The sequence below is a fragment of the Echeneis naucrates genome, chromosome 4 (assembly GCF_900963305.1).
Source record: "Echeneis naucrates chromosome 4, fEcheNa1.1, whole genome shotgun sequence".
In the NCBI taxonomy this organism is placed as follows: domain Eukaryota; kingdom Metazoa; phylum Chordata; class Actinopteri; order Carangiformes; family Echeneidae; genus Echeneis; species Echeneis naucrates.
Genome location: NC_042514.1, coordinates 11,914,780 through 11,938,174, shown reverse-complemented (window position 1 = coordinate 11,938,174; position 23,395 = coordinate 11,914,780). Strand labels below are relative to the sequence as shown.

The window sequence follows — 23,395 nt, the reverse complement described above, 5'->3', positions numbered from 1 at the left end:
CTCCCTAGTCAAAACTCCTGGGCTTTGGGGAACAGGATATGGTCGATCACATAGACTAAGCCTTTGACATTGCATTGGAAATCAGCTCACAAAGATCGCAGATGATGGCTGATGAAACTGCTGAGGGAGGATATGCAGTGGTTTTGGAGTCTACATAGTCCCTCAGCTGGTGCTACAGTACGTTCACAGACACCAGCTGGAGGCTTGGTGCCAAGTCAAGATAGCCACACTTTCTTTAAGTTAGTAGATTATGAGCTCCATCTGCAGGCAGGAGACACACTCGACTGTGAAAGATCATCACATTGGGTGACAATAATGAGATTCCTGTTTTTACTTGCAGATCCTGGGTCGTCTTTGTTGTTTTCACACAAACACTCAAAATTCAGGAAGAATCTGGTTGTAGTTGGGGAGTTACTTTGGGTTTGGCCTGGTCCTAATGCATCTCTTATACTGTGTCGAAGGTGTATTTCATCCCACCCCCCACCTTTTGCTGTATCCCAATCCCCAGTGGCTCCTTTTTTCCCTCCTTCCTTTCGCATCAAGTTGCACACCTTGTTGTTTTCCATACAAACTCCAACCTACATCCTTCAGGTTTGCCGCCCACCACCACATGCATAAACACACGACACACATTTATATTACCACTCACAGAAACAGCCCACGCAAACAATTACAAATTCACCATTAAAGCACTCAGACAGTATAGTTCTGAACGTCTTCGTGTGCTTTGGGTGCAGACTGTCTCCTCTGTGTAAACTGTGTTGTTGGAACAATCTAAACTCCTCAATATCTTAATGAATTATTAATTATATCCTAACAGACTAAACTGTATAACAACCAAATACATCTTGTTTCCTAACATATTATTTGGCTATATTGACACAATTCATTTTCAACACACCTTTGACACTAGAGCATCTTTCAAAAATGAAATAGAAATGCATCTTTTTGTAGTACGTTCACCTCTTGTATGGCCACATTTCTTTTGCTACATATAAGATCCTGTGTTAAATGCTGGACTACAATATACTGTTCTTTAGTTTACATAACAGATAGCTTTTAATTTAAATTGAATTTACACTTAATTAGCCCAACCTCAACGCCACAATGCATTTAAGATAGTGAGGATTACTAATAATCTTTAATTAAGTTAATTGGGGTTATTTAGAAACTAGTGCTGTGTCGTCATATTTATTGTCACATAAATCGTGTCTGCTATTGATATGAACTCTGTCCTTTAGAGGCTAATGGAGTTCTTGGTTTATCCACATTAATATGCAAACATAAGCTCAATGTGCTTTGGGATCTAATGAAATGAGGACAGCACAAAGTGTGACGGAGAATACTCTGCCACACAGGAGTGTGACTATGTACAGCAAAAAAATTGAAATAAATAAACAAATACATAATGATTGCATAATGATCTAAAGGTAATGTACCATGTTGGATTTTTAGGTTAAGTGTTTTATGCTGACCATACAGGGCTCTTAAAAAAGTAAGTAACTTTTCACCCTATTTTCCCATTAGGACGACAAGATAAGCCCTCATCTTAATGATTTGTTTTTAAAGTTCAGTATACAATAATAGCTTTATTCTGCCAGCCAACTACAACAATCTTACACATTGTTTTCTGATGACGTTTAATATATTTTGCTTTGGTGTGTTCACTTTGTAGTTGTAGTTTGGCATTTGCAGTATACAGCCACTGACATTCTACATTCCTTTTTAACGCTTCATATCCCTCATCAAACCTCACATGCTTTGATGAGGGATCTCAAACTAAGAAGCTGTCTGATTAATGAGTACCATTAAATGTGAAAAGGTGGAGTATTTGGATTTTAACATTTTCTGAGGCCCATCCTGGTTCACTTATTAAACTTTTCTTCACAGTATTTCCTTGAAGGTAAAATCACTGTCTTCCCCTTCTTTGCCCAGCATCCTTTGATGTATACCGTTTTTATTTGTATATTGCAGCTTCAAACTATAATATCAAATATTTCTAACGTAGTTTCATTGCAGTTGAATCTTTTGAAATATGCAGTAGCTGGTAGCTTGTGAAGCCTCCGTGGACGCCTTTCCCAACTTTCAGCCTGCCTCTCCTTGTTGTCTGCCATAATGACAGTGGGACTGTGAAGACACTTAATTTACTTGATGTGATAAGAGTTAATTACAGGGTGGATTTGAACACCCTTCAATCAGTCGACTGCAGAAACAATTCATGACCTCCCTTCCCCTCTCCCTGCATGGCCACTCTCCTTTCTTTACCATTTTCCCAGCCCTTCGCATAGACAGAGAGGCTGGGAAAGAGAGAGAAGTCAGAATCTCTTATTCTCCTGCTCATTTTTTTTCCTTTTCCAATTACTCTTTTTATTTTTTATTTTTTTTTGTGGTTGTTCAATGCTTCTGGTCTATATTAAGGTTTTCTCATAAATTGCTCAGTTTATGTCTTGGAATTAGATGCGATTACGTTGGCAGGTACTGCAATCTCAAAAATACAACTGCGATTTTAGTTGCAATGGTAATTTTTGCATTTCATTTTCTTTGAAAAGAATATTGAAAATGCAGTAACGTGATATTTGTTGGATCTTGTACCAAACATACTGGGGCAAATGTCATGGAATGTGTCTCCGCAGCGCTGCAATGCATATGGAGCTGGTAATGCGATGTTGTCGCACAGTTTACCTTCGCCAAAAAATTGCACCTCCTGTGATGTTGAAATTACACTTGGTTATATTGCAATTTTTATTATTATTTTCACTAATTGCACAACCAGATACATATAATAGGAGATATTATCTTCCTGAGCTGTTGATGTTAATGTAAACTGTAAAAATAGCTCATCAAAAGCAGGACACCCAACGTGTTCTTCTCTAAAACAGTGTTGGCCACAAACTTACTCTCAATATTGTGTCATCTAATGAGCTCAGTGTCACCAAGTGTTCCCAAGGCGTTGCTCCTCTGGGGGATTATCTTTGCCTGAAAGCCATTTTGTGGCTGCTCCTAACAGGTTAGAAAACCTCTAGAACTCTCCAGCATATTACTCAAGTGAGTGATGTCCTTTGACAGCATATAAAGAAGCCCCTACTCCTGTAGTCCTATAAGGGTGGGCACCAAAAATGCATTGCTGTGGATTCTTGCATAGTCACAACCGATTTCCTTTCCAGCACATTTCATATATACAGGTTTATGTAACATTATGATGGTGTGACTGTAACCCTGCTTAGACTTTTGCCTTAAATAGAAATTAATTTTATCATAATGAATATATATTATACGTAAAGATAAAATTTGTCAAAAATATTCAACACCAGCAACGTCCATCAAAACTATTGGCTTCCTGATTGTCTTCAAAAACTTTGGTTGAAGAGGAAAAATTCTCCTCTCAGCACGGTAACAATCCACACGGATTCATCTTGTGGAGGCTGATGATATTGTTAATTTCATTTCCTCCCTGAGATGAAATGAAAAAAGAAAGGCAGGGGAGGAAGAAGAGAGATGGATCCAGTTCAAGCAGCACCATCTCACTGCCTATAGAGATTCGTCTGTATTTCAATTTGCTGTGTCTTGTACTGTTCCATGGTCTGCAGTTTAAATGGAGGCCTTTTATGATGCAAATGCAGGCAGGAGCGATAAATCTCTCTCGCTCGCCTCTCCTGGGTTCTCCTGATGCAAAAAGATGTGCTCTCATGCTCCCTCTCTCTCTTTCTCTCTGTTTCTCTCTGTCCCTCGCACTTTCTCTCTCGTTCTCTCCGCTGCAGCATTGTGTTACATTCACCCCCAGGCCACATGAAAAATGAATCCGGCCCAGGTGATGCAGTGACCGAGGGGGGTGGAGAGGAAGGGAGAGAGAGAGAGAGCGCAAGCAAGGGTGACAGATGGGTGACAGAGATCTAGAAATGTAAAGGTATAGAGGGACCCTTTGACTTTCCTTAACACATTCTAGGTCACTTTAATTTGGGACGTGACCACACTCGCTCAGCGACAGACCAACATGCATAAGTCACAAATGCAAACACATAGCATTTGCCTGTGTTCTGTTTTCAGATTCTCTTGTATTGCTGTGCTATTGGTCATGAGGATAATTCAAGACACAGCTGCAACTCATCGTATCGCCAAAATTAATATAAGCTTTGCCATATTTCATCCTCTGTGAATTTTGCCATGTAAATAGCACAAAAATAAAAATGAAAAAAGCTCACACTGTTTTTTTTTGTTTGTTTGTTTGTTTGTTTGTCAAATTAGACAAAGCAGTCTATTTTTAACTTTCAGGGTAGTTGTGTCTCAATAGTCGTCGATTTGGGAATCCCAGAATCAGTGTCAGTGTCAGAGTCTTTAGAAGCTGGCGAACACACCGCTGACTGGAGTATATGGGCATAAAGGCCACCTGACATCTGGCTTGTGTGTTAAGCTCAAACATCTTGGGAAAGTGCTTGGTTAAAAGCCATTTGGTGAGATGTTAGAACTAATCCCTGCACTCCTGTACTGCTTCTCTTCATCAGGGGGAGGTGGTGGATGTTCAGTACGGCAGTGTGGATGACCTGAGGAGAGCCAAAGACAGCCTGAACCTCACCAAACAGATTGCCTTGGTCAAGCTTGGCCAAGCGCCTTTATTGTACAAGGTAAGATGAAATGAAAGCGCTTCTCCTCTGCTCTGATGGAAAGGGGAATGACACACATGATTTAATGTTCCAATTGAGCGTTATCTGATACTACAACTCTGGAGCAGGCAAAATAATTAGCCAGACTAAGGAATGAGATCTTTTGATCTTTTGAAATAAATGAAAGGAATGTCAGTAAAAGTGCACTTCATTTACCGATGGGGTTTGAAATTGAGTTTTGAAAATAATCTTTACAATACTTGGAACCAGCTAAAGCTCCCTGGCCTTTGAAGAAATTACAGACATGAGAAATACAGCTTGCTGCACCAGGATTTAGCTTTTTTATTTACAATGCAGTAGAGCTTATTTCATTTGGCTACCCATGCATCACTAAATCTTGATATCACTTTTTCCATATATTTATCATAACTGAATACACATCTTCACTGCAAATATTTGCCCTCATTAGACGTGGCATAAGCAAAATATTAATCAATTAAGTCTGTTTCTGCTTGGATGTGTGCCACAATTTAACTCAGAGCAGTTTTCTCATCAATAAAAAGATGTTAGTGAAAATATAGACACTAATCCTCTTGGCGTCATCATCACCGTCATCTTTAACCGCTTATCCCAGTTCAAATGGCAGAGGCAGCAGTCTCGCTCTAAGCCCACTCCTTACCCCAGCCACCTCCTCTGGCTCCTCTGGGATGATTCCCAAGGCATTCCCAAGCCAGCCGAGTGATGTCATTTCTCCAGCAGGTACTGGGCATGTCCGTACAACTTCCAATGGGAGGCATTTTGACCACTTGTATTTGCGATCTGGGCACGACCCAGAACCTGTGACTGTTGGTGTGGTTCAGAATGTGGATGGACTGGTAAATTGAGAGCTCTGCCGTATGGTTTACCTCCCTTTTCACCACAATGAACCGGTATAGCTCTCTCACTCATTAACAAGACCAAGGGATTCTTGAACTCCTCCCCTGACAGTCTTGCTTCATGGCTTCACCAAACTTCTCCCATACCTTGGTTTTTGCCTCTGCAACCACCAAAGCCATGCAACACTTGGCCTACTGATAGCTATCAGCTGCCTTAAGAGCCCCACAAGCAACTCATGCTTTATGTGTTCTATAGGACTCTTTATTCAGCTTCTCTCCTCTGGCATCCACCAGCATTTTCAGTGAATGCCGCCGCAACTAGCACTACTAGTCCTTCAGCCACAGCTCCGAAGGGCCACCTCGGCAGCACAGAAAATGGTCCCCAGCTATGTGGTTGAAGCTCTATCAGAGGCATGAATGGAAGACCAACGTGACTGAGTCCTCTTCTAGACTTTCCCAGCAGATCTTCCCAGTTCCTCCCACTCATGCCACTCATGCCCTTCTAGGTTGCACTGCCATTGCCTGTATTGATGCTGAAGTCTCCCAGTAGAACAGTCCCCAATGGCGGAGCCTTCTGGCATGTGTACCAAGTATTGTTATTGGTGTACAATCTTAATTGAATTAACCAGAGTAATTAACCTCAGTTGCAGTAATAATTTAATTATTTTCAATTCTAATATAAAGTTGGGCTTTAGGGTGATATTAGTTTATCTTAAAACTTGTTTCATCTCTACTTCTGATGTTCTTAACAGATGACTACATACATGAATGAATGAATGCTGACAATGAATTACACTACATCTACACATCTTTCAACTTCATACAAGGCCTGATAGTTGATGCCTGTGCAGACCAGGGCAAAACATTTTTTTCTCCCACAAACCCTGAAAGCTTCACCAAAAGTATTCTTGATTTGTTGTAAAAAAAAAAAAAAAAAGGTGAAATGAGGAAGTTAGAGTTTAATAAATCTAGCTCCTTATTTAACTAGAAAATCATCAAAAGATTTATTTGTAGCTGTTTCCTTTGCTTTATTCACTGAATATTAATCTGCTTCAAAGTGTGAGGTTAGTGAAAAATGACAGGCTAATGGGCCATAACAGGAGTAAATGGAGGCTACCAAAAAAGAAGGGAGAGGGAACATTAAAAGAGGGGCCCCCGGACTGCATTTATATCCACACTGTTTGCCTTTTAAAAATCCATTATATCAGACGTTGACTTGCGTCACACAGGACCCCTTCAGCAACAGGTTGCTGGCCCATTTTTCCTCCTCGCCCACAGTTTGTGACAAATTTGATCATGTGTGCTTCATAATGTGTCAGCAGCTGAGAGAAATGATCACCCTTCACATATAAGTGGGAGAAAATGATTGATGAGCCTTGTACTTTTACTAATGAGTGTGTGTGTGTGTGTGTGTGTGAGACAGTGTCAGTCGGCCCTATGTTAGACATACTGGTTTCATTAATACCAGCTCACTTTACAGTATAGAATCCCCATATGAGCTTATGATTGGATATTATCATACACCAGCACAGTTATATACAGAAATATATATTGATTATCATTTCCAATTGAAATCCATAAAACCTGTAGAATGCTTTTGCTTTTCCTCTGCTAGTGTGAAGTTAGGTTCAGGGGCCCACAAAGTGTTTTCAAGGCTGTGTGTGTGTGTATGGGTTAGGGTTAGGGTTACACACACACACACTTATATATATATACACTCACCGGCCACTTTATTAGGTACACCTGTCCAACTGCTCGTTAACACTTAATTTCTAATCAGCCAATCACATGGCGGCAACTCAGTGCATTTAGGCATGTAGACATGGTCAAGACAATCTCCTGCAGTTCAAACCGAGCATCAGTATGGGGAAGAAAGGTGATTTGAGTGACTTTGAACGTGGCATGGTTGTTGGTGCCAGAAGGGCTGGTCTGAGTATTTCAGAAACTGCTGATCTACTGGGATTTTCATGCACAACCATCTCTAGGGTTTACAGAGAATGGTCCGAAAAAGAAAAAATATCCAGTGAGCGGCAGTTCTGTGGGCGGAAATGCCTTGTTGATGCCAGAGGTCAGAGGAGAATGGCCAGACTGGTTCGAGCTGATAGAAAGGCAACAGTGACTCAAATAACCACCCATTACAACCAAGGTAGGCAGAAGAGCATCTCTGAACGCACAGTACGTCGAACTTTGAGGCAGATGGGCTACAGCAGCAGGAGACCACACCGGGTGCCACTCCTTTCAGCTAAGAACAGGAAACTGAGGCTACAATTTGCACAAGCTCATCGAAATTGGACAATAGAAGATTGGAAAAACGTTGCCTGGTCTGATGAGTCTCAGGTAGGGTGGATGGTAGGGTCAGAATTTGGCGTCAACAACATGAAAGCATGGATCCATCCTGCCTTGTATCAACGGTTCAGGCTGGTGGTGGTGGTGTAATGGTGTGGGGAATATTTTCTTGTCACTCTTTGGGCCCCTTGGTACCAATTGAGCATTGTTGCAACACCACAGCCTACCTGAGTATTGTTGCTAACCATGTCCATCCCTTTATGACCACAATGTACCCAACTTCTGATGGCTACTTTCAGCAGGATAATGTGCCATGTCATAAAGCTGGAATCATCTCAGACTGGTTTCTTGAACATGACAATGAGTTCACTGTACTCAAATGGCCTCCACAGTCACCAGATCTCAATCCAATAGAGCATCTTTGGGAGGTGGTGGAACGGGAGATTCGCATCATGGATGTGCAGCCGACAACTGCAGCAACTGTGTGATGCCATCATGTCAATATGGACCAAACTCTCTGAGGAATGCTTCCAGCACCTTGTTGAATCTATGCCACGAAGAATTGAGGCAGTTCTGAAGGCAAAAGGGGGTCCAACCCGTTACTAGCATGGTGTACCTAATAAAGTGGCCGGTGAGTGTATATATATGAAGGACAAAGTTGTGATGAGTGAAGCATGACCATGGTGGGTTTCACATATTCAATAAAATAGTCATCTATGCTCATAAAAGACAAGGATGTAACATCCTCCATGGACAAGAAAGAAATACTACTCTGCGCTGAAGCTGTAACTGCTGCAGCAGCCCCCCCCCAGTAGCCCTGATTTGGTCATGATGAAGTTCTTTGAAAAAATCTACTTCAGAAAGGATAAATAATAAGAAAGTCAGTTTAGTATTAGTAACAACACCTTCTTGATTAACAATTCATATTAGAAAGCATATAATAAGGAATAATGAGCTTTGGTTAATGATCACATCAAGCTGTGCACTTCTTGTTTTGCTTTAATTTTTTTTCTGGTTCTCTTCCCCACTCACCGCTCTTCACTCTCATCATCAGTCCTGTTTACAGCAGGAAAAGGAATATGTGATAAATCCTGTATACACCACTTGGTCAGAACTAAATTGCATGGCGCTTGGGACCCACACTGAGGTGTACTTTCAGTAGAAATACACACTCAGTTGGCATCATACAATACTACACCTAATGCGGTAAAAAACATTAGCCCTGTTATAAAGTATGCCTTCCTGAAGGGGATCATTTTTAATATGTGTAGTTTTGTGTTGATTTGGCTTGTGATCATTTGGAAGGCTGCAGTTTGTGGTGCTGTGGACTTGAAATGCCATCAACAACGTATTTTTCATTCTTTTTTTATCTATTTTTGTTTATATAGCACAAATACTAATTCTTTATTTTTGTTTATGTGTAAGTGTTATGTTTTCTGTCACAAGGCAGCTCAAAGTGCAAAGTGACTGCATTGTAAAGTTTCAACATTTATTTAAATTATTTTGGTGTGTTCATATATATGAATAGTCGAAGTGGGAAAAACTTTAACACACATTTAACACTATGGAAGCTCCATCTCTCCTTCTCACTCATTGCGTCTTTGTGTGTTTATGTGGATGTCCAGTTGTCCCTACTCTCTGAGTTGGGTTTTGGGGGCGTCCTGCTTTACATTGACCCGTGCGATGGTCCTCCTGGTCGCCACGCCTGGAATCAGGCTTTCAGAGTCACCCTGAACCCCGGAGGAAATCCTGCCACGGGTGAGTGATTGTGTTTTAATGACCAGTGGTGTGTGTTTACATATGCATTGTATACATGTTGTTATTGTTATGTTATTTTCAGTTCGTAACGGTTATAAAATTTGCTAAAGCAAACAAACAAATAAATAAATGAATAAATGACCAGATAGCTTTTTTTTTTAATCTGCTATGTGGTCAGTGTATTAGCTATAATCAGTTTAACTTTCAAATGGGTATCAAATAAAGGAGGGATCGTTGAACGCTCACCAAATCTCTGACCAGTTGGACACCACTGGGAGATTTTGAACCTACATGTTAGACTGTGCTTCCACTACCGTGATCAAAACACCGGATGAAAAAATGTCTTTTGGAAGAATAACGCTGGGTGAATATCAAGGCGCTCTGCCAATGTGTGATAGGGCTTTCACCTGAATTAACATGTTATCTTTTCTCTAGGTATAAAAATGGCAGAATATGAGACATGCTCACAATACAAATAGAAGTTGATAACCTGCACAAAAAATAAACTTTAAAATGTAATAATTAAATTGCATCAAATCTATACAGGAGGCTTTTGAAACATGTGAGCACAGATCAGTTTGGTGCCGTCTCTTTGGATAGTATTGGATAGCCAATGCCTAAAACTTACTCACATTTCTTACCTTGGCCCAGTCCTGAGGACTTTATATCGCTCTGTATCTCTCTGACTCTTTTCTACTGTATTTAAATCACCCTCCCAAGATGGATGACCTTTCTGACCCCAGTCTTGTCCCCACTTCCTTTTTTTCTGCCTGGTCTGGCCAATAGGGACATGTCATTACCGCTGAAGAATCTTTAGTCCTTGTAAGAGTCCCAGTACCACAGTAGCAAGACCCAGTAGAGTCCCACCAGATGTCTGGACTGCTGCGTGAACATGGTGTGTGTGTGTCTGTGTGTGTGTGTGTGTGTGTGTGTGTGTGTGTGTGTGTGTGTGTGTGTGTCTGTGTGTGTGTGTGTGTGTGTGTGTGTGTGTTGGGGGGGTGGGGGGGATTAAAGTGGAGGAGAGAGAGACAGATGCTGGCTGTCGTATTTCTCACAAGTTGCAATGCTCTCAGGTCCCTAATGCTAATACAGCTCAGAAGAACAGAAGATGTGAAAGGACAGCTCGTTACTCAAATCAACCGTACTTTATTCAACAGCCATAGAGCTAATTATTTTTCTTATTAGCTTAAAAAAGGAGAATATTTTAAGATTCACATTGTAGCAGCACGCGATGCAGGCAAAGAAACAAGGCCGAAATTAAATAAACAGACATGACATCAAAGCCCTAATTCACAGAATTTCCTGGATTTACTATATCAAACTGTGGGTTTGCTTGTTTATGCTGTAGACAGTGTACTGTAGCTTATACTGTAGTCTAAACAAAGAGCTATTTTTGCTTGTAGACATATTACATGAAAATGTGTCCATCCCAAAGTCAGTCAGTGTTCATATTTTCGAAGATAGACACTCATAGGACATAGGACAATAAAAATAATTATATACAGTATAAAAACAAATGCAGTTCCTATAAAAGCAGCTTTCATAAGCATGCCATTATAAATTAAACATGTAAACTTGCAACATGTTATGACACATGAAAGTGAAAATATGTACATGTACAAATTTTACCAGACATGGAATAAAAACGTGCATCTACATATATATAGATGATGTATGTATGTAATAAAAATATATCCCTTGTAGGTGAAATATGGCATTGCCAGTCTTGATATAGGGACATACCAGCTCCTATCTGAGGAACTTGTGTAACATATAACTTTATACAGTATTTATGTACCATTATTGACCTTGTAGAAAAACATGCTTTTTTCCCCCAGGAACATTGCTGTCTTCATGAGTCCATATCCCATAAAGTATGTACTTGCGGGATGGAAGTTGTTGCATGTGAATTATTGCACTGGCATTATATGCGAAATATTAAATTTAATGATATGGGATAACATATGTGCTTGGTCTTAATGTTGCCACCCTGAAATGGGCAAATCTGAAAAAGAAAAAAAAAAACGTGTTGCTAATAGTTAACTGCATATCTCGAGCTTCAGCTTTACACAGGTCTTAGTCTTCATTGGGTTAATCCATTTGCACAATAAGCTATATATATATATATTTATATATATTATGTGTGTGTGAGGTGGTCTACTTGGATGAAGGGAATGCAAAGTACACATCAGTTGTTCGTGTCAGAGACCAGTTTTTCATCCCTAGTGCTGTAAGGTCGCTGTATATTTGTACTGACGGGTAAGTTAAAAACATAAGCGAGTGGCAAACATAGTCTGGTTGCGATTATATTTCATACAAATTAGATGTACTGCATCTATAGGCCCTTTCTAGACAGTATGCATGGCATGTTTAGTTACAATGCTGCATTTGTTCTTCAGTGTGACGGTGTGCAGTGTTACAAAAGCAGATATGCTGTACTGCATCTGTATGTTAAAGGGAGCATCACTCCTACTGCCACAACACAGACCAGGGGGAGGATCTTTTTACATTTTAGACTTGTACTTACAATTCTCTACATTTTACTGATATGTAGGCCGTTTTTATACACTTCATGTGCACTTAAGATGCGAGAACTGAGGTACTTGGTGCCAGTTTTGTTTTTTTTGTTTTTTTTGTGACTGTTGAAAAGGTGTTTTGTTGCACCTGTTTTGCTTGGGTTGAAATTCCTCTACTTTTCAGGCCCTGGTTGTTTTAAGAGCTTTACAACATGCTCAGCGCTCAGTGGTGTCAACAGCACCTCCCTTCTCAAAAAAGAAAAATAAGACAGAAGAAGCTGTCAAGAGTCCTCCCCTGTGGAAATGCTGCTGGTAGAAGAGCTGTTTAGAGTCAATGTAATTCTACTGTTTTCCAGGGCTCTGTTTAATGTTCCCCAGACTTTCCCCACCTCTCAGTTTATTGTTTAGACTTTGTTGTCTTCCTCTCACCATCCTCTCCTCCTCCTCCTTCTTCTTCCTCAGCTTGTTAATTTGACTGCTCCGTGTAATGTTGTATCACTGCTGTGTTGTCATATGCTGCCTGCTGAGACAGCCACAGCAAATCAAAGCCTCAGCCATCTCATACATACGTATTTTCCTATTATGCTATGCAGTATTTTATGTATATATGCACCCATGTCGGTGTGTAAGCGTGGGTTTTCTTGAGTGGGTGTGTAGGCGATGTAAAAGAACTCACCGTGTTATTGCATCCAATAAAAACTCAGTACAGTAGAGGAGATGTGTGTGTATGTGTGCATGCGTGTGTCTATATTTTCCATTTGTCTTTTTCATGCCAGTGAATGTCTCAAGCATTGCTGCTTGGATGAGGATAGGAAAAGAATCGAGTCGTGTGCAGATTCCTGCAGAGTCCACAGTGTTTCCTTAGATATCATCAGCAGGTGTTCGCTGTCAGATTCACTCCACGTTGCTCCCGCATTCATGTATTCTGATATGCACCACGCTGCTGTAACATTAATTTAATCTTGGAAGAGATGTCACATCTTGGATATTCTTGGTCGCCCTATAACTGTCTCGCCACTTGGGGCAAAGCTGAACCAGAGCCTAGAGAAAAGTTGACTCAATGCAGGAACATTCAAAGTAACTGACCGAGAAATCACTGATGACTGAAACTTTGTTTTGCTTGATTTGATATGTTAAAGCCTGGTAAGCAGTGTAAATGAAATCAGAGACAAACATAATGAATAGTTTTTAAGTAAAGTGAACACAATTTCAGTGGAATTAGACTGAATGTTATTAGTCCAAAAAGGTCTCCAGCAAGTACTGCACCAGATATTGGACAGGAGAAAGGGGAAGGCTGGAGAGAAGAATAATGGCAGAACCAAGATCAGGTAAATGGAGACCTGGTTTTGTGTCTATTTAGTGTGATTATGTTATGCATGCATGGCAGCATAGTGGTTAGCGCTGTTGCCCCACAATAAGAAGGTTGCGGGTTCGGTGTGGAGTTTGCATGTTCTCCTGTGCCTGTGTGGGTTTCCTCCGGGTACTCCGGTTTCCTCCCACCGTCCAAAGCCATCATGTTTGGGTGAATTGGTGGCTCTAAATTGTCTGTAGGTCTGAGTGTGAGTGGTTGTTGGTCTGTCTGTCTCTGTGTGTTGGCCCTGAGATGGACTGGTCACCTGTCCAGGGTGTCCCCTGCTCCTCGCCCAGAGTGAGCTGGGATTGGCTCCAGCAGCCCCGCAACCTGGAAAAAGGATAAGCGGTTGGAGATGAATGAATGAATGAATGTTAGGTTTGTAAAACACTGTAGTTGTGACTGGAGAAGTAAAATATTTATAAAGTAAACATGTTTTGTTGAATGCTTTAGTCAGGGAGTGGATTCCTCAGTACTTTTCCCTTGAACTTTTAAAACAAAGCAGGTCACCTTTGGCATGAATCTGCCAGTTAGGCTGAGTCCAAAAGTCATTTCACTTCACTCTTTTATTTCAATTATTTTGAAAAAAGAAATTTTTCTAGGCTCCTAGATAAATAAATGGCCTCACAAATGCTAAAATGCATCAAGAGTACGTGGATTTCTTACAGATTAATTATATCATAAAAAAAATCTAAATATTAGAACCAATATCAGTGATTCTGGCTCTGGGGTTACTATTTGTTCCGTCAGAATCAAAACCACATTTTTTGGCATTGTCCCTCATTGGCCCCTGTCATTACCTGCAGATTCTGCAGTTGTGGAAAGGTATCACAGCAGCGATATTTCTTCGTTGGACTATACACACTGTTCCTTTTGCAGGGTCCTCTACTTGGAATATGTGGACACATATATCTAATTCACCCATATGGGTGAATTGCTGAATTATGTCAAATAATTACAATGAATAATGACATCCTGCTATAAGTCTGAATTCAGCCTTATATAGTTAAGCTGTAAAACCTAAAATTTGTTCTGAGCGATGTAGATAGTTCAATGTTGTGTGTTTTGTACAGATCTGTACAGATGGGGTTAGGGTGCCCCTTTGGGTGCAGCATCATTAACAGCACTGATGCTGAGTCCAGAAGCACCGATGTTAAAAAAATCTTCCTGAAAGACCAATGCTTGTTTCAGACTCACAAGAGATCAGACTACAACAGGGAAATATACACCATCTTCTTCCTTTGTGGTGGGGGGGGGGTGAGAAATAATTGTTCCTGGCACCCTTTTCATCTCAGACACCTCACTTGTTTTGCCAAGTTTTTTCCCCTGGTTGTGAGGGAATTTCCTCAATCCTTTGAATGTAGCTGCCATGTGCGGGGTATGTTTTGCACTGATTTCTCTCTGTAGCCCCTTGCTGTGTTTAACAAATGAGAACTGCTGGTCGTCAGTATGAGATTGCTCTATGTACGTGCTGTCTTTGACAATTCACCACTGTGTGTGTGTGCGTGCGTGCGTGGCTGAGATTGCATTAATTGTGTTCACCTTTAACATGTAGCATCTCACTCTCAGTGTTACTGTGATGTAGCCAAATAGAGAACGCTCGAACTACTTCACCGTGTACATTTTTGAACTGTTTGACAGGTGGAGCTTTTCAGCAGGCCCCTCGGGTTATTTAAGACCTTAGCTGGGTTCAAATGAACCCAATGAATGGAAAATGTAGTCATTAGCATATTGATTTAAATACAAGGCTGCTACAAGACATCTATTTTCCCCTTTAAATGGACAGCCTGGACTAATTTTTCATACAGCAGGGTGGTTTGTGGTGGATCCCAGAAGTAGCAGGACTTGACCCTTGAAAGCAGGCGAATATGAAATCACAGTTTTTTTGTTTAGTCACGTTACAGCACAAAGTTAAAGTTAGTATGACATTATCTGTGATAGTGGAAGGTTATACTGATTAAGGTGAGGTATGGAGAATCCATCTTGATCTTTACTTTGGTACTAAGAAGAATGAAAACAAAACAAAATTAAACTAAAACAAACCAAATACCATCTTGACACTGGCAACGATTATGGCCTATTGACATTTTGCTCTGATGATTGTTGGATTGCCACAACCCTACCACCATGCAAAACTCAGCATTTTATTATTTATATATGTACCACACTGAGAAGGTTGTGTTGAAGTTGTTGAAATATGTGTTAATGAAATTAAATCCTGTTTTCCTGTTTATCACTGTTGAGCTCAAAAAGGCTCAAATAAGTTATTCACTCTGTAGAAATTCTGGCTCGCTGTTGTCAGTTAAGCCTCGAGTCTAAAAAAGAGTGTTAGACAACTGTTTGTATTTATACACATTCTTTGACAACACGTAGAACCCAGTTTCTTGCAGGCACAATATGCTCATTCATTATCCAGCACATGAAGGACACATTGCTTTTCTCAATTGTGGCATTGTCAGGCATGACGTAAATTTTGAAGTGTCGACTCATCCAAAATAAACTTAATCTCTACACCCTACTTTATTCCTAATGAGCTTAAAAAAATGATCCTCCATCAATTTACAGTTCAAAGTCAACTTGTCAAAACTGTGCTTTATATGTTAATGATAGTAAAAAGTTGAATGAAAAGTTAGATTAGTTTGTATCATTCATAAGCTCATCGCAGGCTGCTTGAACATTGCTTGTGGTATAACACTTTCAGCTTCCTCATCCTTCCTTTACTGTGTTTATCTTTGTGGCCCCTTTCTTGCGACGATAATACACATACAGGAAAAATCTCAAAGGATCAGGCACAGAAATGAGCACCTCATCATGTTCACCTTAACAACAAAATACTTCTATCAGAAGACAATTGAATCAGGATCAAAACTGGAGCAGGCAGTTCTTAAGCCTGCTGAAAGTGAGGCTATGAAGTTGGTGCCTCACCTCCCATTATGTTTCAAGGTGAAAACAAACTTTTAGTGAGTTCTCATCAGGAATTAGCTCACACAGTTTTCAAGAGAAAGTGCTTTCTCTGTTCGTTCTGCTGAGAGTTGGACTTTGCCAGATTCATTACAGTTAATTGGCTGTTTAGTGGAACACTGCTAAACGATTGAGTGTGGAAGCTGCAGCTGTAGCATTAGCATCAGCGCGGGTTGAATTATGCATGGAGGTTAAAGCTTCTGAAAGCTTCTCCTTATGATTTATTAATGTCTGCTTGCAGATAGGAATGGATTAGGTCTGTGGCAGGGATACCAAACGATGACACATTCACAATGGTCATGGTGGAGATGCGTTGCGAAATGTGGGATGGGAATAAGAGCCACAAAGATGATATTATTCCACCAGCTTCCAATATTTCGGGAACTTTGGGTGCTCACAGGCAAGGGAAACAAAACAGAGAAAAAAATTCATGCATCATGTGGGAGACAGACTGAAAAATGTGGGGAGTCAAACACGGGGAGCGCGGTGAGTGAGCGGCTGTGTTGAGCTTGGCCCAGGGTAGTTAGTTTATGTCACACAGTCATCGCCATGCATGCCCTGTTAGCCGCAGAGCTGTATTTTCCAAAATAAGAAGCTCATGATAAAATAAAGCATCATTTTGTGTCCTTTTTTTTATTATTATTATTATCTCCACTCCATTATCTCCATTATTTCCACTATTTAATAAAATCAGAGGCTGTTTTTGTTTCATTTTGGTTCGTTTGAATTGTTCTTACTACCAAAGTAAGATCAACGACTGGCACTAGTCTAAATGATCTTCACTCTGTTTAGAAAGCTGGAGTCTCTCAGAGGGCAAGGGCAGAGTTTCAGCTTCTCTCGTCCAAGAGGTACTTTATACTTTTCCCTGCAAGGCCAAATCAAATGGGTACCTTAAATCATTTATCCCATTTGCCATTGTTTTTTTTGTTTTGTTTTTTTTAATAAGATGTAGGCGAGCTGGAGGGGATATGTTGCACCAGTGGACTTATAATGACTTCATGTATTCATTGTATTTATTCATATGGTGTCTGTTGTATCTGTATGGGAAGATTTCATTTTGCTTGGATGAGGGATGTAGGAATTCTTGATTTTACGTCTGTTGCAAACCACATTGCCATTCAGGGACATTAAAGATTTTCAAAGTCAAACTGTCTAACGGTATTAACCAATGCATGTGCTACGACTATGGAATATAGGCAAAATACATCATTGCATGACCTGAAGCATAAAAAAAAAACACAAAGCATATGATTGTGACTGTGTGATTTCTATGAAAGTAAAAAACCCTTGAAATTAGTGTACTCAACATCAAGTGCTCATTTTTTTTTCACTTGAGTTCACAAGTTTACAATTTGTGGTTTCACATCTGATTTATCATCAATTTCTAGAAAGACTTACATTTAAAAAAAATGCACAGTAGAATTTGATAGAAGTAAATTTGTAGTTGAACTGACCTGTGTGGGTTGAAAGCTGAAATCTTACTTCACCCGTTGTCACAGTTGGGAGCGTTCAGCTCGGATTTGGCTCAGCACCACTGTGCCATATCACTTTATAACTGCAGGAAAAAACTTGATGTCACTGCTGGTTGTCCAGGGACTTGGAGAAGAAACACTTTCAGACTAATGCTACATTACTCGTAAATATTTTTTTAATTGGCCTATTCACTGTCTCAGAGACCCTCAGTGACAAACTCTGATGCAAATGGTAGTGTAATGACACAATAGACAGTCCCTCCAAGAAATCACGATCTTGTGAGCGCAATAATTAATGCTCCTTCAAGCAAACACTGCAATATTTGTGGCGGCTTGCAATTTTTCAAAGTATTTTCCAGCAAAAAGTTGAAATGCACCATAGGAACACAAAAACAGTGATGGGAACCAAGCGCGACACATTACCAAGTAAACTGTTTGACTTTAGCATGAGAGTTAAGGTGCGTCGATTCTTCTTTTGTTTCATCGCGGTTGGCACACAATGAATTGGTGCATTATCACCAAACTGGATCTGAGTCTTTATGATACAGTTAGGGGGAAAAAAATTATGGTTGAATCATACTTTTATCTTTCTATGACATGCCTTATTCATATTTCTGACAGCGTAAAATAACATGCGTTACCCACAGAGTTTACATTTTCCAGTGCTGTGCTTATTTTTTCTGAAAAGTGAGCTGTTCACGCCATTCTGCCCAAATCTGTTTTGTGATAGCAGACTTTCTTCTCCTCTGTGCCATCTTACACGTCTAATTTTTATCGCTTTCCATTAAATTCTATAAAACCACTGTCCATTTTCCCTCTTCAAATCGCAATTTTTGAAAGTTCCTGCAATTTTACAGCAAAACATAAAACTCAACACAAAAAGAAGTGCAATTTTTGAGAACCTCCCCTGCAGCAAAATCAAGCATTACTGACCTCAACAATCTCAAAAAACGCTAGAGACATCTCATCTCAAGACCCAAAAGAGACACAAAATAAGATACACAGTTTCTGGAATGTAAACATTTCACAAGCGTTACCGTGACACAACTAATAGCTGCAATAGAAGAGAACGTGCAGCAGTTAATGTACATTCGTGTTGACAAACCTAGTTCATAATTCAACCAGTTCCATCATTTCATGGCCTTGTCGATGTCATCGGGATTATTTCCCCTTTGACATCGATTGAAAACCTTCACGAGCTGATTTTGGTGTGCATAGTTGTCCGCGATCCACCCCACCCCACCCCACCCCACCCCCAGCATCCTCATACTCCGGCATAATCCTCTTGTACTGTCACAACGGCTAAATCTGCCACGTGTCATACACGATCTTACTATCTTCCCTTTACAATCTAAACACCACTGAAGCTGCTTGGCATCATGGTTGGAAAGATAGACAAGTACATCCTGTTTGAAATTCCTGTCACAGTGGCTTTTCTGAACTTTGCCTTCCAGCCTATTTCACGGCCGATCCATCATGCGCATCAAGTGTGTGTGTTTAACCCACTAAAGGACACAGTTGGCTTTGATTACCCCACTTCCTGTCTCCTAAAATGTTTTGCTCTCCAGTTTTTGCCATGACTGTGGGTCTGTTAAGGTCGTGTGTGGGGTGTGGGTGGTTGGGGAGGGAATGTTGAATGTGCAACAGAGCTTCAAATTGGCTCTCCTTGCCCCATGTCGAGAAGTTTTCTGAGGGAATAGACATGCAAAATACTGGGTGGGTGTGTGTATATTAATCGGCAGTGTTGCATCTCAGTATTTGGTCAATAACATTATGGAAATGCGCCGTGGATTCTTGGGGTCTCACTGTTTGAATTGGATAACAAGGTAGTCCAATGAGCCTGTTAGCACAGCAACAGTGACAGAATGAGGTGTTTGCTTTGTCACACGCTGCATCACGGCATAAGACAGGTGGGAGAGGTGGAGAAATGTACTGTAGACAAAGAAAGGTAGAAGGCACGATTGATCAAAGTTCTACATTCCTCTCCCGTTTACTTTATCAAAGGAAATGTGTGCAAACACATTTTCCTTCTTTCTCTTTTTTTTTTTTTTTTTTGATGCTCATCTCACTTTATTTGTATAGGGATACCAAACGATGACACATTCACAATGGTCATGGTGGAGATGCGTTGCGAAATGTGGGATGGGAATAAGAGCCACAAAGATGATATTATTCCACCAGCTTCCAATATTTCGGGAACTTTGGGTGCTCACAGGCAAGGGAAACAAAACAGAGAAAAAAATTCATGCATCATGTGGGAGACAGACTGAAAAATGTGGGGAGTCAAACACGGGGAGCGCGGTGAGTGAGCGGCTGTGTTGAGCTTGGCCCAGGGTAGTTAGTTTATGTCACACAGTCATCGCCATGCATGCCCTGTTAGCCGCAGAGCTGTATTTTCCAAAATAAGAAGCTCATGATAAAATAAAGCATCATTTTGTGTCCTTTTTTTTATTATTATTATTATCTCCACTCCATTATCTCCATTATTTCCACTATTTAATAAAATCAGAGGCTGTTTTTGTTTCATTTTGGTTCGTTTGAATTGTTCTTACTACCAAAGTAAGATCAACGACTGGCACTAGTCTAAATGATCTTCACTCTGTTTAGAAAGCTGGAGTCTCTCAGAGGGCAAGGGCAGAGTTTCAGCTTCTCTCGTCCAAGAGGTACTTTATACTTTTCCCTGCAAGGCCAAATCAAATGGGTACCTTAAATCATTTATCCCATTTGCCATTGTTTTTTTTGTTTTGTTTTTTTTAATAAGATGTAGGCGAGCTGGAGGGGATATGTTGCACCAGTGGACTTATAATGACTTCATGTATTCATTGTATTTATTCATATGGTGTCTGTTGTATCTGTATGGGAAGATTTCATTTTGCTTGGATGAGGGATGTAGGAATTCTTGATTTTACGTCTGTTGCAAACCACATTGGTGGTTGGAAGGTAGTCCAATGAGCCTGTTAGCACAGCAACAGTGACAGAATGAGGTGTTTGCTTTGTCACACGCTGCATCACGGCATAAGACAGGTGGGAGAGGTGGAGAAATGTACTGTAGACAAAGAAAGGTAGAAGGCACGATTGATCAAAGTTCTACATTCCTCTCCCGTTTACTTTATCAAAGGAAATGTGTGCAAACACATTTTCCTTCTTTCTCTTTTTTTTTTTTTTTTTTTGATGCTCATCTCACTTTATTTGTAACTGTCAAAGTTTCTGTTTGCCAAGTTTAATTGCTTTTCAAAACCAGCATCATGCTGCGGTGTAAATCCATTGTATGCTTCCATAATTGAGCTCTGCATACTCCAGTTTATTCGCCGCGTCTCATGCTCGTTCACAACGATGGGTACAAATGTTCTTTGTAGACTACAGACTCAACTCTTCTAATTTACGAGGGTGACAGATTGAGATTGGGGCTACACAGAGTATCTTCTATCACTTGTGTTGGCAAAAATATTGCAATTCTCAAGACAGTTTTTCCACCCAAAGGTTTATTTTCCTGCTATTCTTTTTTTTTTATTGGGGGTGCCATCACCATATGCATGTGTGTAAGAATAGAGTCCAGTGGGAAATTTGAACATCTGTGTCTCATTGCCTCACAATGCCCTGGAGACAGCTGAAAATAGATGGTTTGCCTATACACAATGTGCTTCAGCAGGTACAATATCAAAAGAAAAAAATAAATACCATATGGATAACCTGGCAATGACTTATAAGTTCTCATAGCTGGACACTTGAACAAGCGTTCTCCATTAATGATACCTCGGGAGTGGATAGGAAAATCATCTGTCCACACACTTTAGATCTGTCCAACTGCCAGAGCAATAATTTTAAGAATAGAGGCAAGCCTTGCTGAAAATGCTCTTATCTGTAAAATGTGATTTTATTAAAAAAAAAAAAAAAAAAAGCGTCATTGTTATTGTTTTTTCTACATTGTGTCTTTGATGGCGGATTTAAAGCCTCTGGAGAGCTGCCAAACTAGTTTGAGAAGAAAACAAACAGACTAAAAGCTGCTACTACTTAAATGAGTTATGTGATCGTTTCTTTTGAGACAAAAAATATGCAGAGAACTTTATATCAGTTGTTCATCTTTTGACTTTTTTTTCTTTAGTGATAAAATTTGCAAATTTTCTGGAGTTGCTCATGGAGTCAGTCGAGGTAAGGAAGCAAGTCCAGCCTCACTTGTGGCTGCATTTATAGATTTTTGTCGATTATTACTTTTAGATGTTTTCTTGCAGAAAATATTGCAAACCCATGAGCAAAACAGTCATTATTTAATTTTCACATTCTGTCACTGTGCTACCTTTGGATTTATAGTGAAAAATGAATTATTCCCCACCCCAGTTTGAGAACAGCTGCCTTAGAAATTGCTCTAGTGTCTGTGTGTCCTAATGTTTCCCATGCATGACATGCACACAGCTTAAAAGAGAAAATTATTTATTTCAGAAATCGATTCATCCTTTTTAAATTTTCCGTTTGAGTCGAAATCAACATTTTGGAAACTCGGAAAAGTGTTCTTCTGGTGTGGTTGAATGGTCGTGGTATATCGGTACGTCATGAGGCTCTGTCTGTGGGTGTGTGTACATCGAGCAGGCTGTGTGGCATGCGACAGAGGCTTACAATACCACGTAGGGGTATCTGTCTGGAGCATATCCCATCCAAAATCCACCAATGCTTATCAACCCCACCGCTTTTTCACAACACGTGCCCATATGAATGAATGAGTGGCATTTGCATGAATGTATGTTACTCTATGAAAAACTTGGTGCAACCATGTTTTTTAGAACATAGTCATTCTCCTTATACCAAAACTAACGATCATGACAGCTAACTAGCACCAATCCTCAGCGTGGTTCACCTATTGAAATGAGGGACAGAAATATTTTTGTGTTTGCAGAGTTACAGACAATATGAAACTTTTGTGTTGTGCATACTTTAACAAACAGTAATCCTCCCGCAGGAACTCTCCCCTGAAACCGTGAACCCTTTTTAGGGGCCCTGTGTGTTCCGACCAGAGGAACCAGGTGAAAATGAACATTTCTGATTGGTTGAGTAACTACATCATTTTATTGTACACACCGTGTTTAGTCTGTAGCGTCACGCTCATTGCCTTTACATCATGCTTAGAATGTTTTCTGAGCTATTTTGGATAAAGAGATGAAAATGTATTACCACTGGACCGAAGATGACGTTTTACATGGCGTCATCACTGTCATATGGCCTTCGATTTCTTCTTTGCACCACCAGATGGAAGATTTTGTGTGTTTACTTTGGTTGCTTTTCCATTCGTCATTGGTCTGATTTATATAATCTCCCCAGGACTTCAGGCTGCAGTTGAAATGAGACAAACTATTGGCCACAAGAACCTTTTAGTTCCTCGAAGAAGTTAACAAGTGTTGTGTATCACGAAGCTGGATTAGCATGCCTGGGATCTCCTCTGCAGGAGTACATCTGTAGAGGAGTGTGATTTCTAATAATGAGGGTCACCCCCCTTGATGAAAGCTGCTGCTGATTGTCCATAGGGGGAGGGGGAACGGTCACAAGATGTAAATTGCTTTATTTCATAAAGATAATCGGTGACGTTAGC

At 40.2% G+C, this 23,395-nt stretch overlaps 1 protein-coding gene across 3 annotated transcripts in view; it reads left to right on the top strand.

Annotated features, from left to right (window-relative positions):
• naaladl2 (N-acetylated alpha-linked acidic dipeptidase like 2) overlaps window positions 1-23,395 on the top strand; it is a 308,720-nt gene that overhangs the window by 148,863 nt on the left and 136,462 nt on the right. For all 3 annotated transcript variants that reach the window (XM_029500987.1, XM_029500986.1, XM_029500988.1), the window contains exons 7-8: window positions 4,500-4,619; window positions 9,385-9,517. In XM_029500987.1, the coding sequence (XP_029356847.1) occupies window positions 4,500-4,619; window positions 9,385-9,517 (253 nt within the window). The remainder of the gene's footprint in view (window positions 1-4,499; window positions 4,620-9,384; window positions 9,518-23,395) is intronic.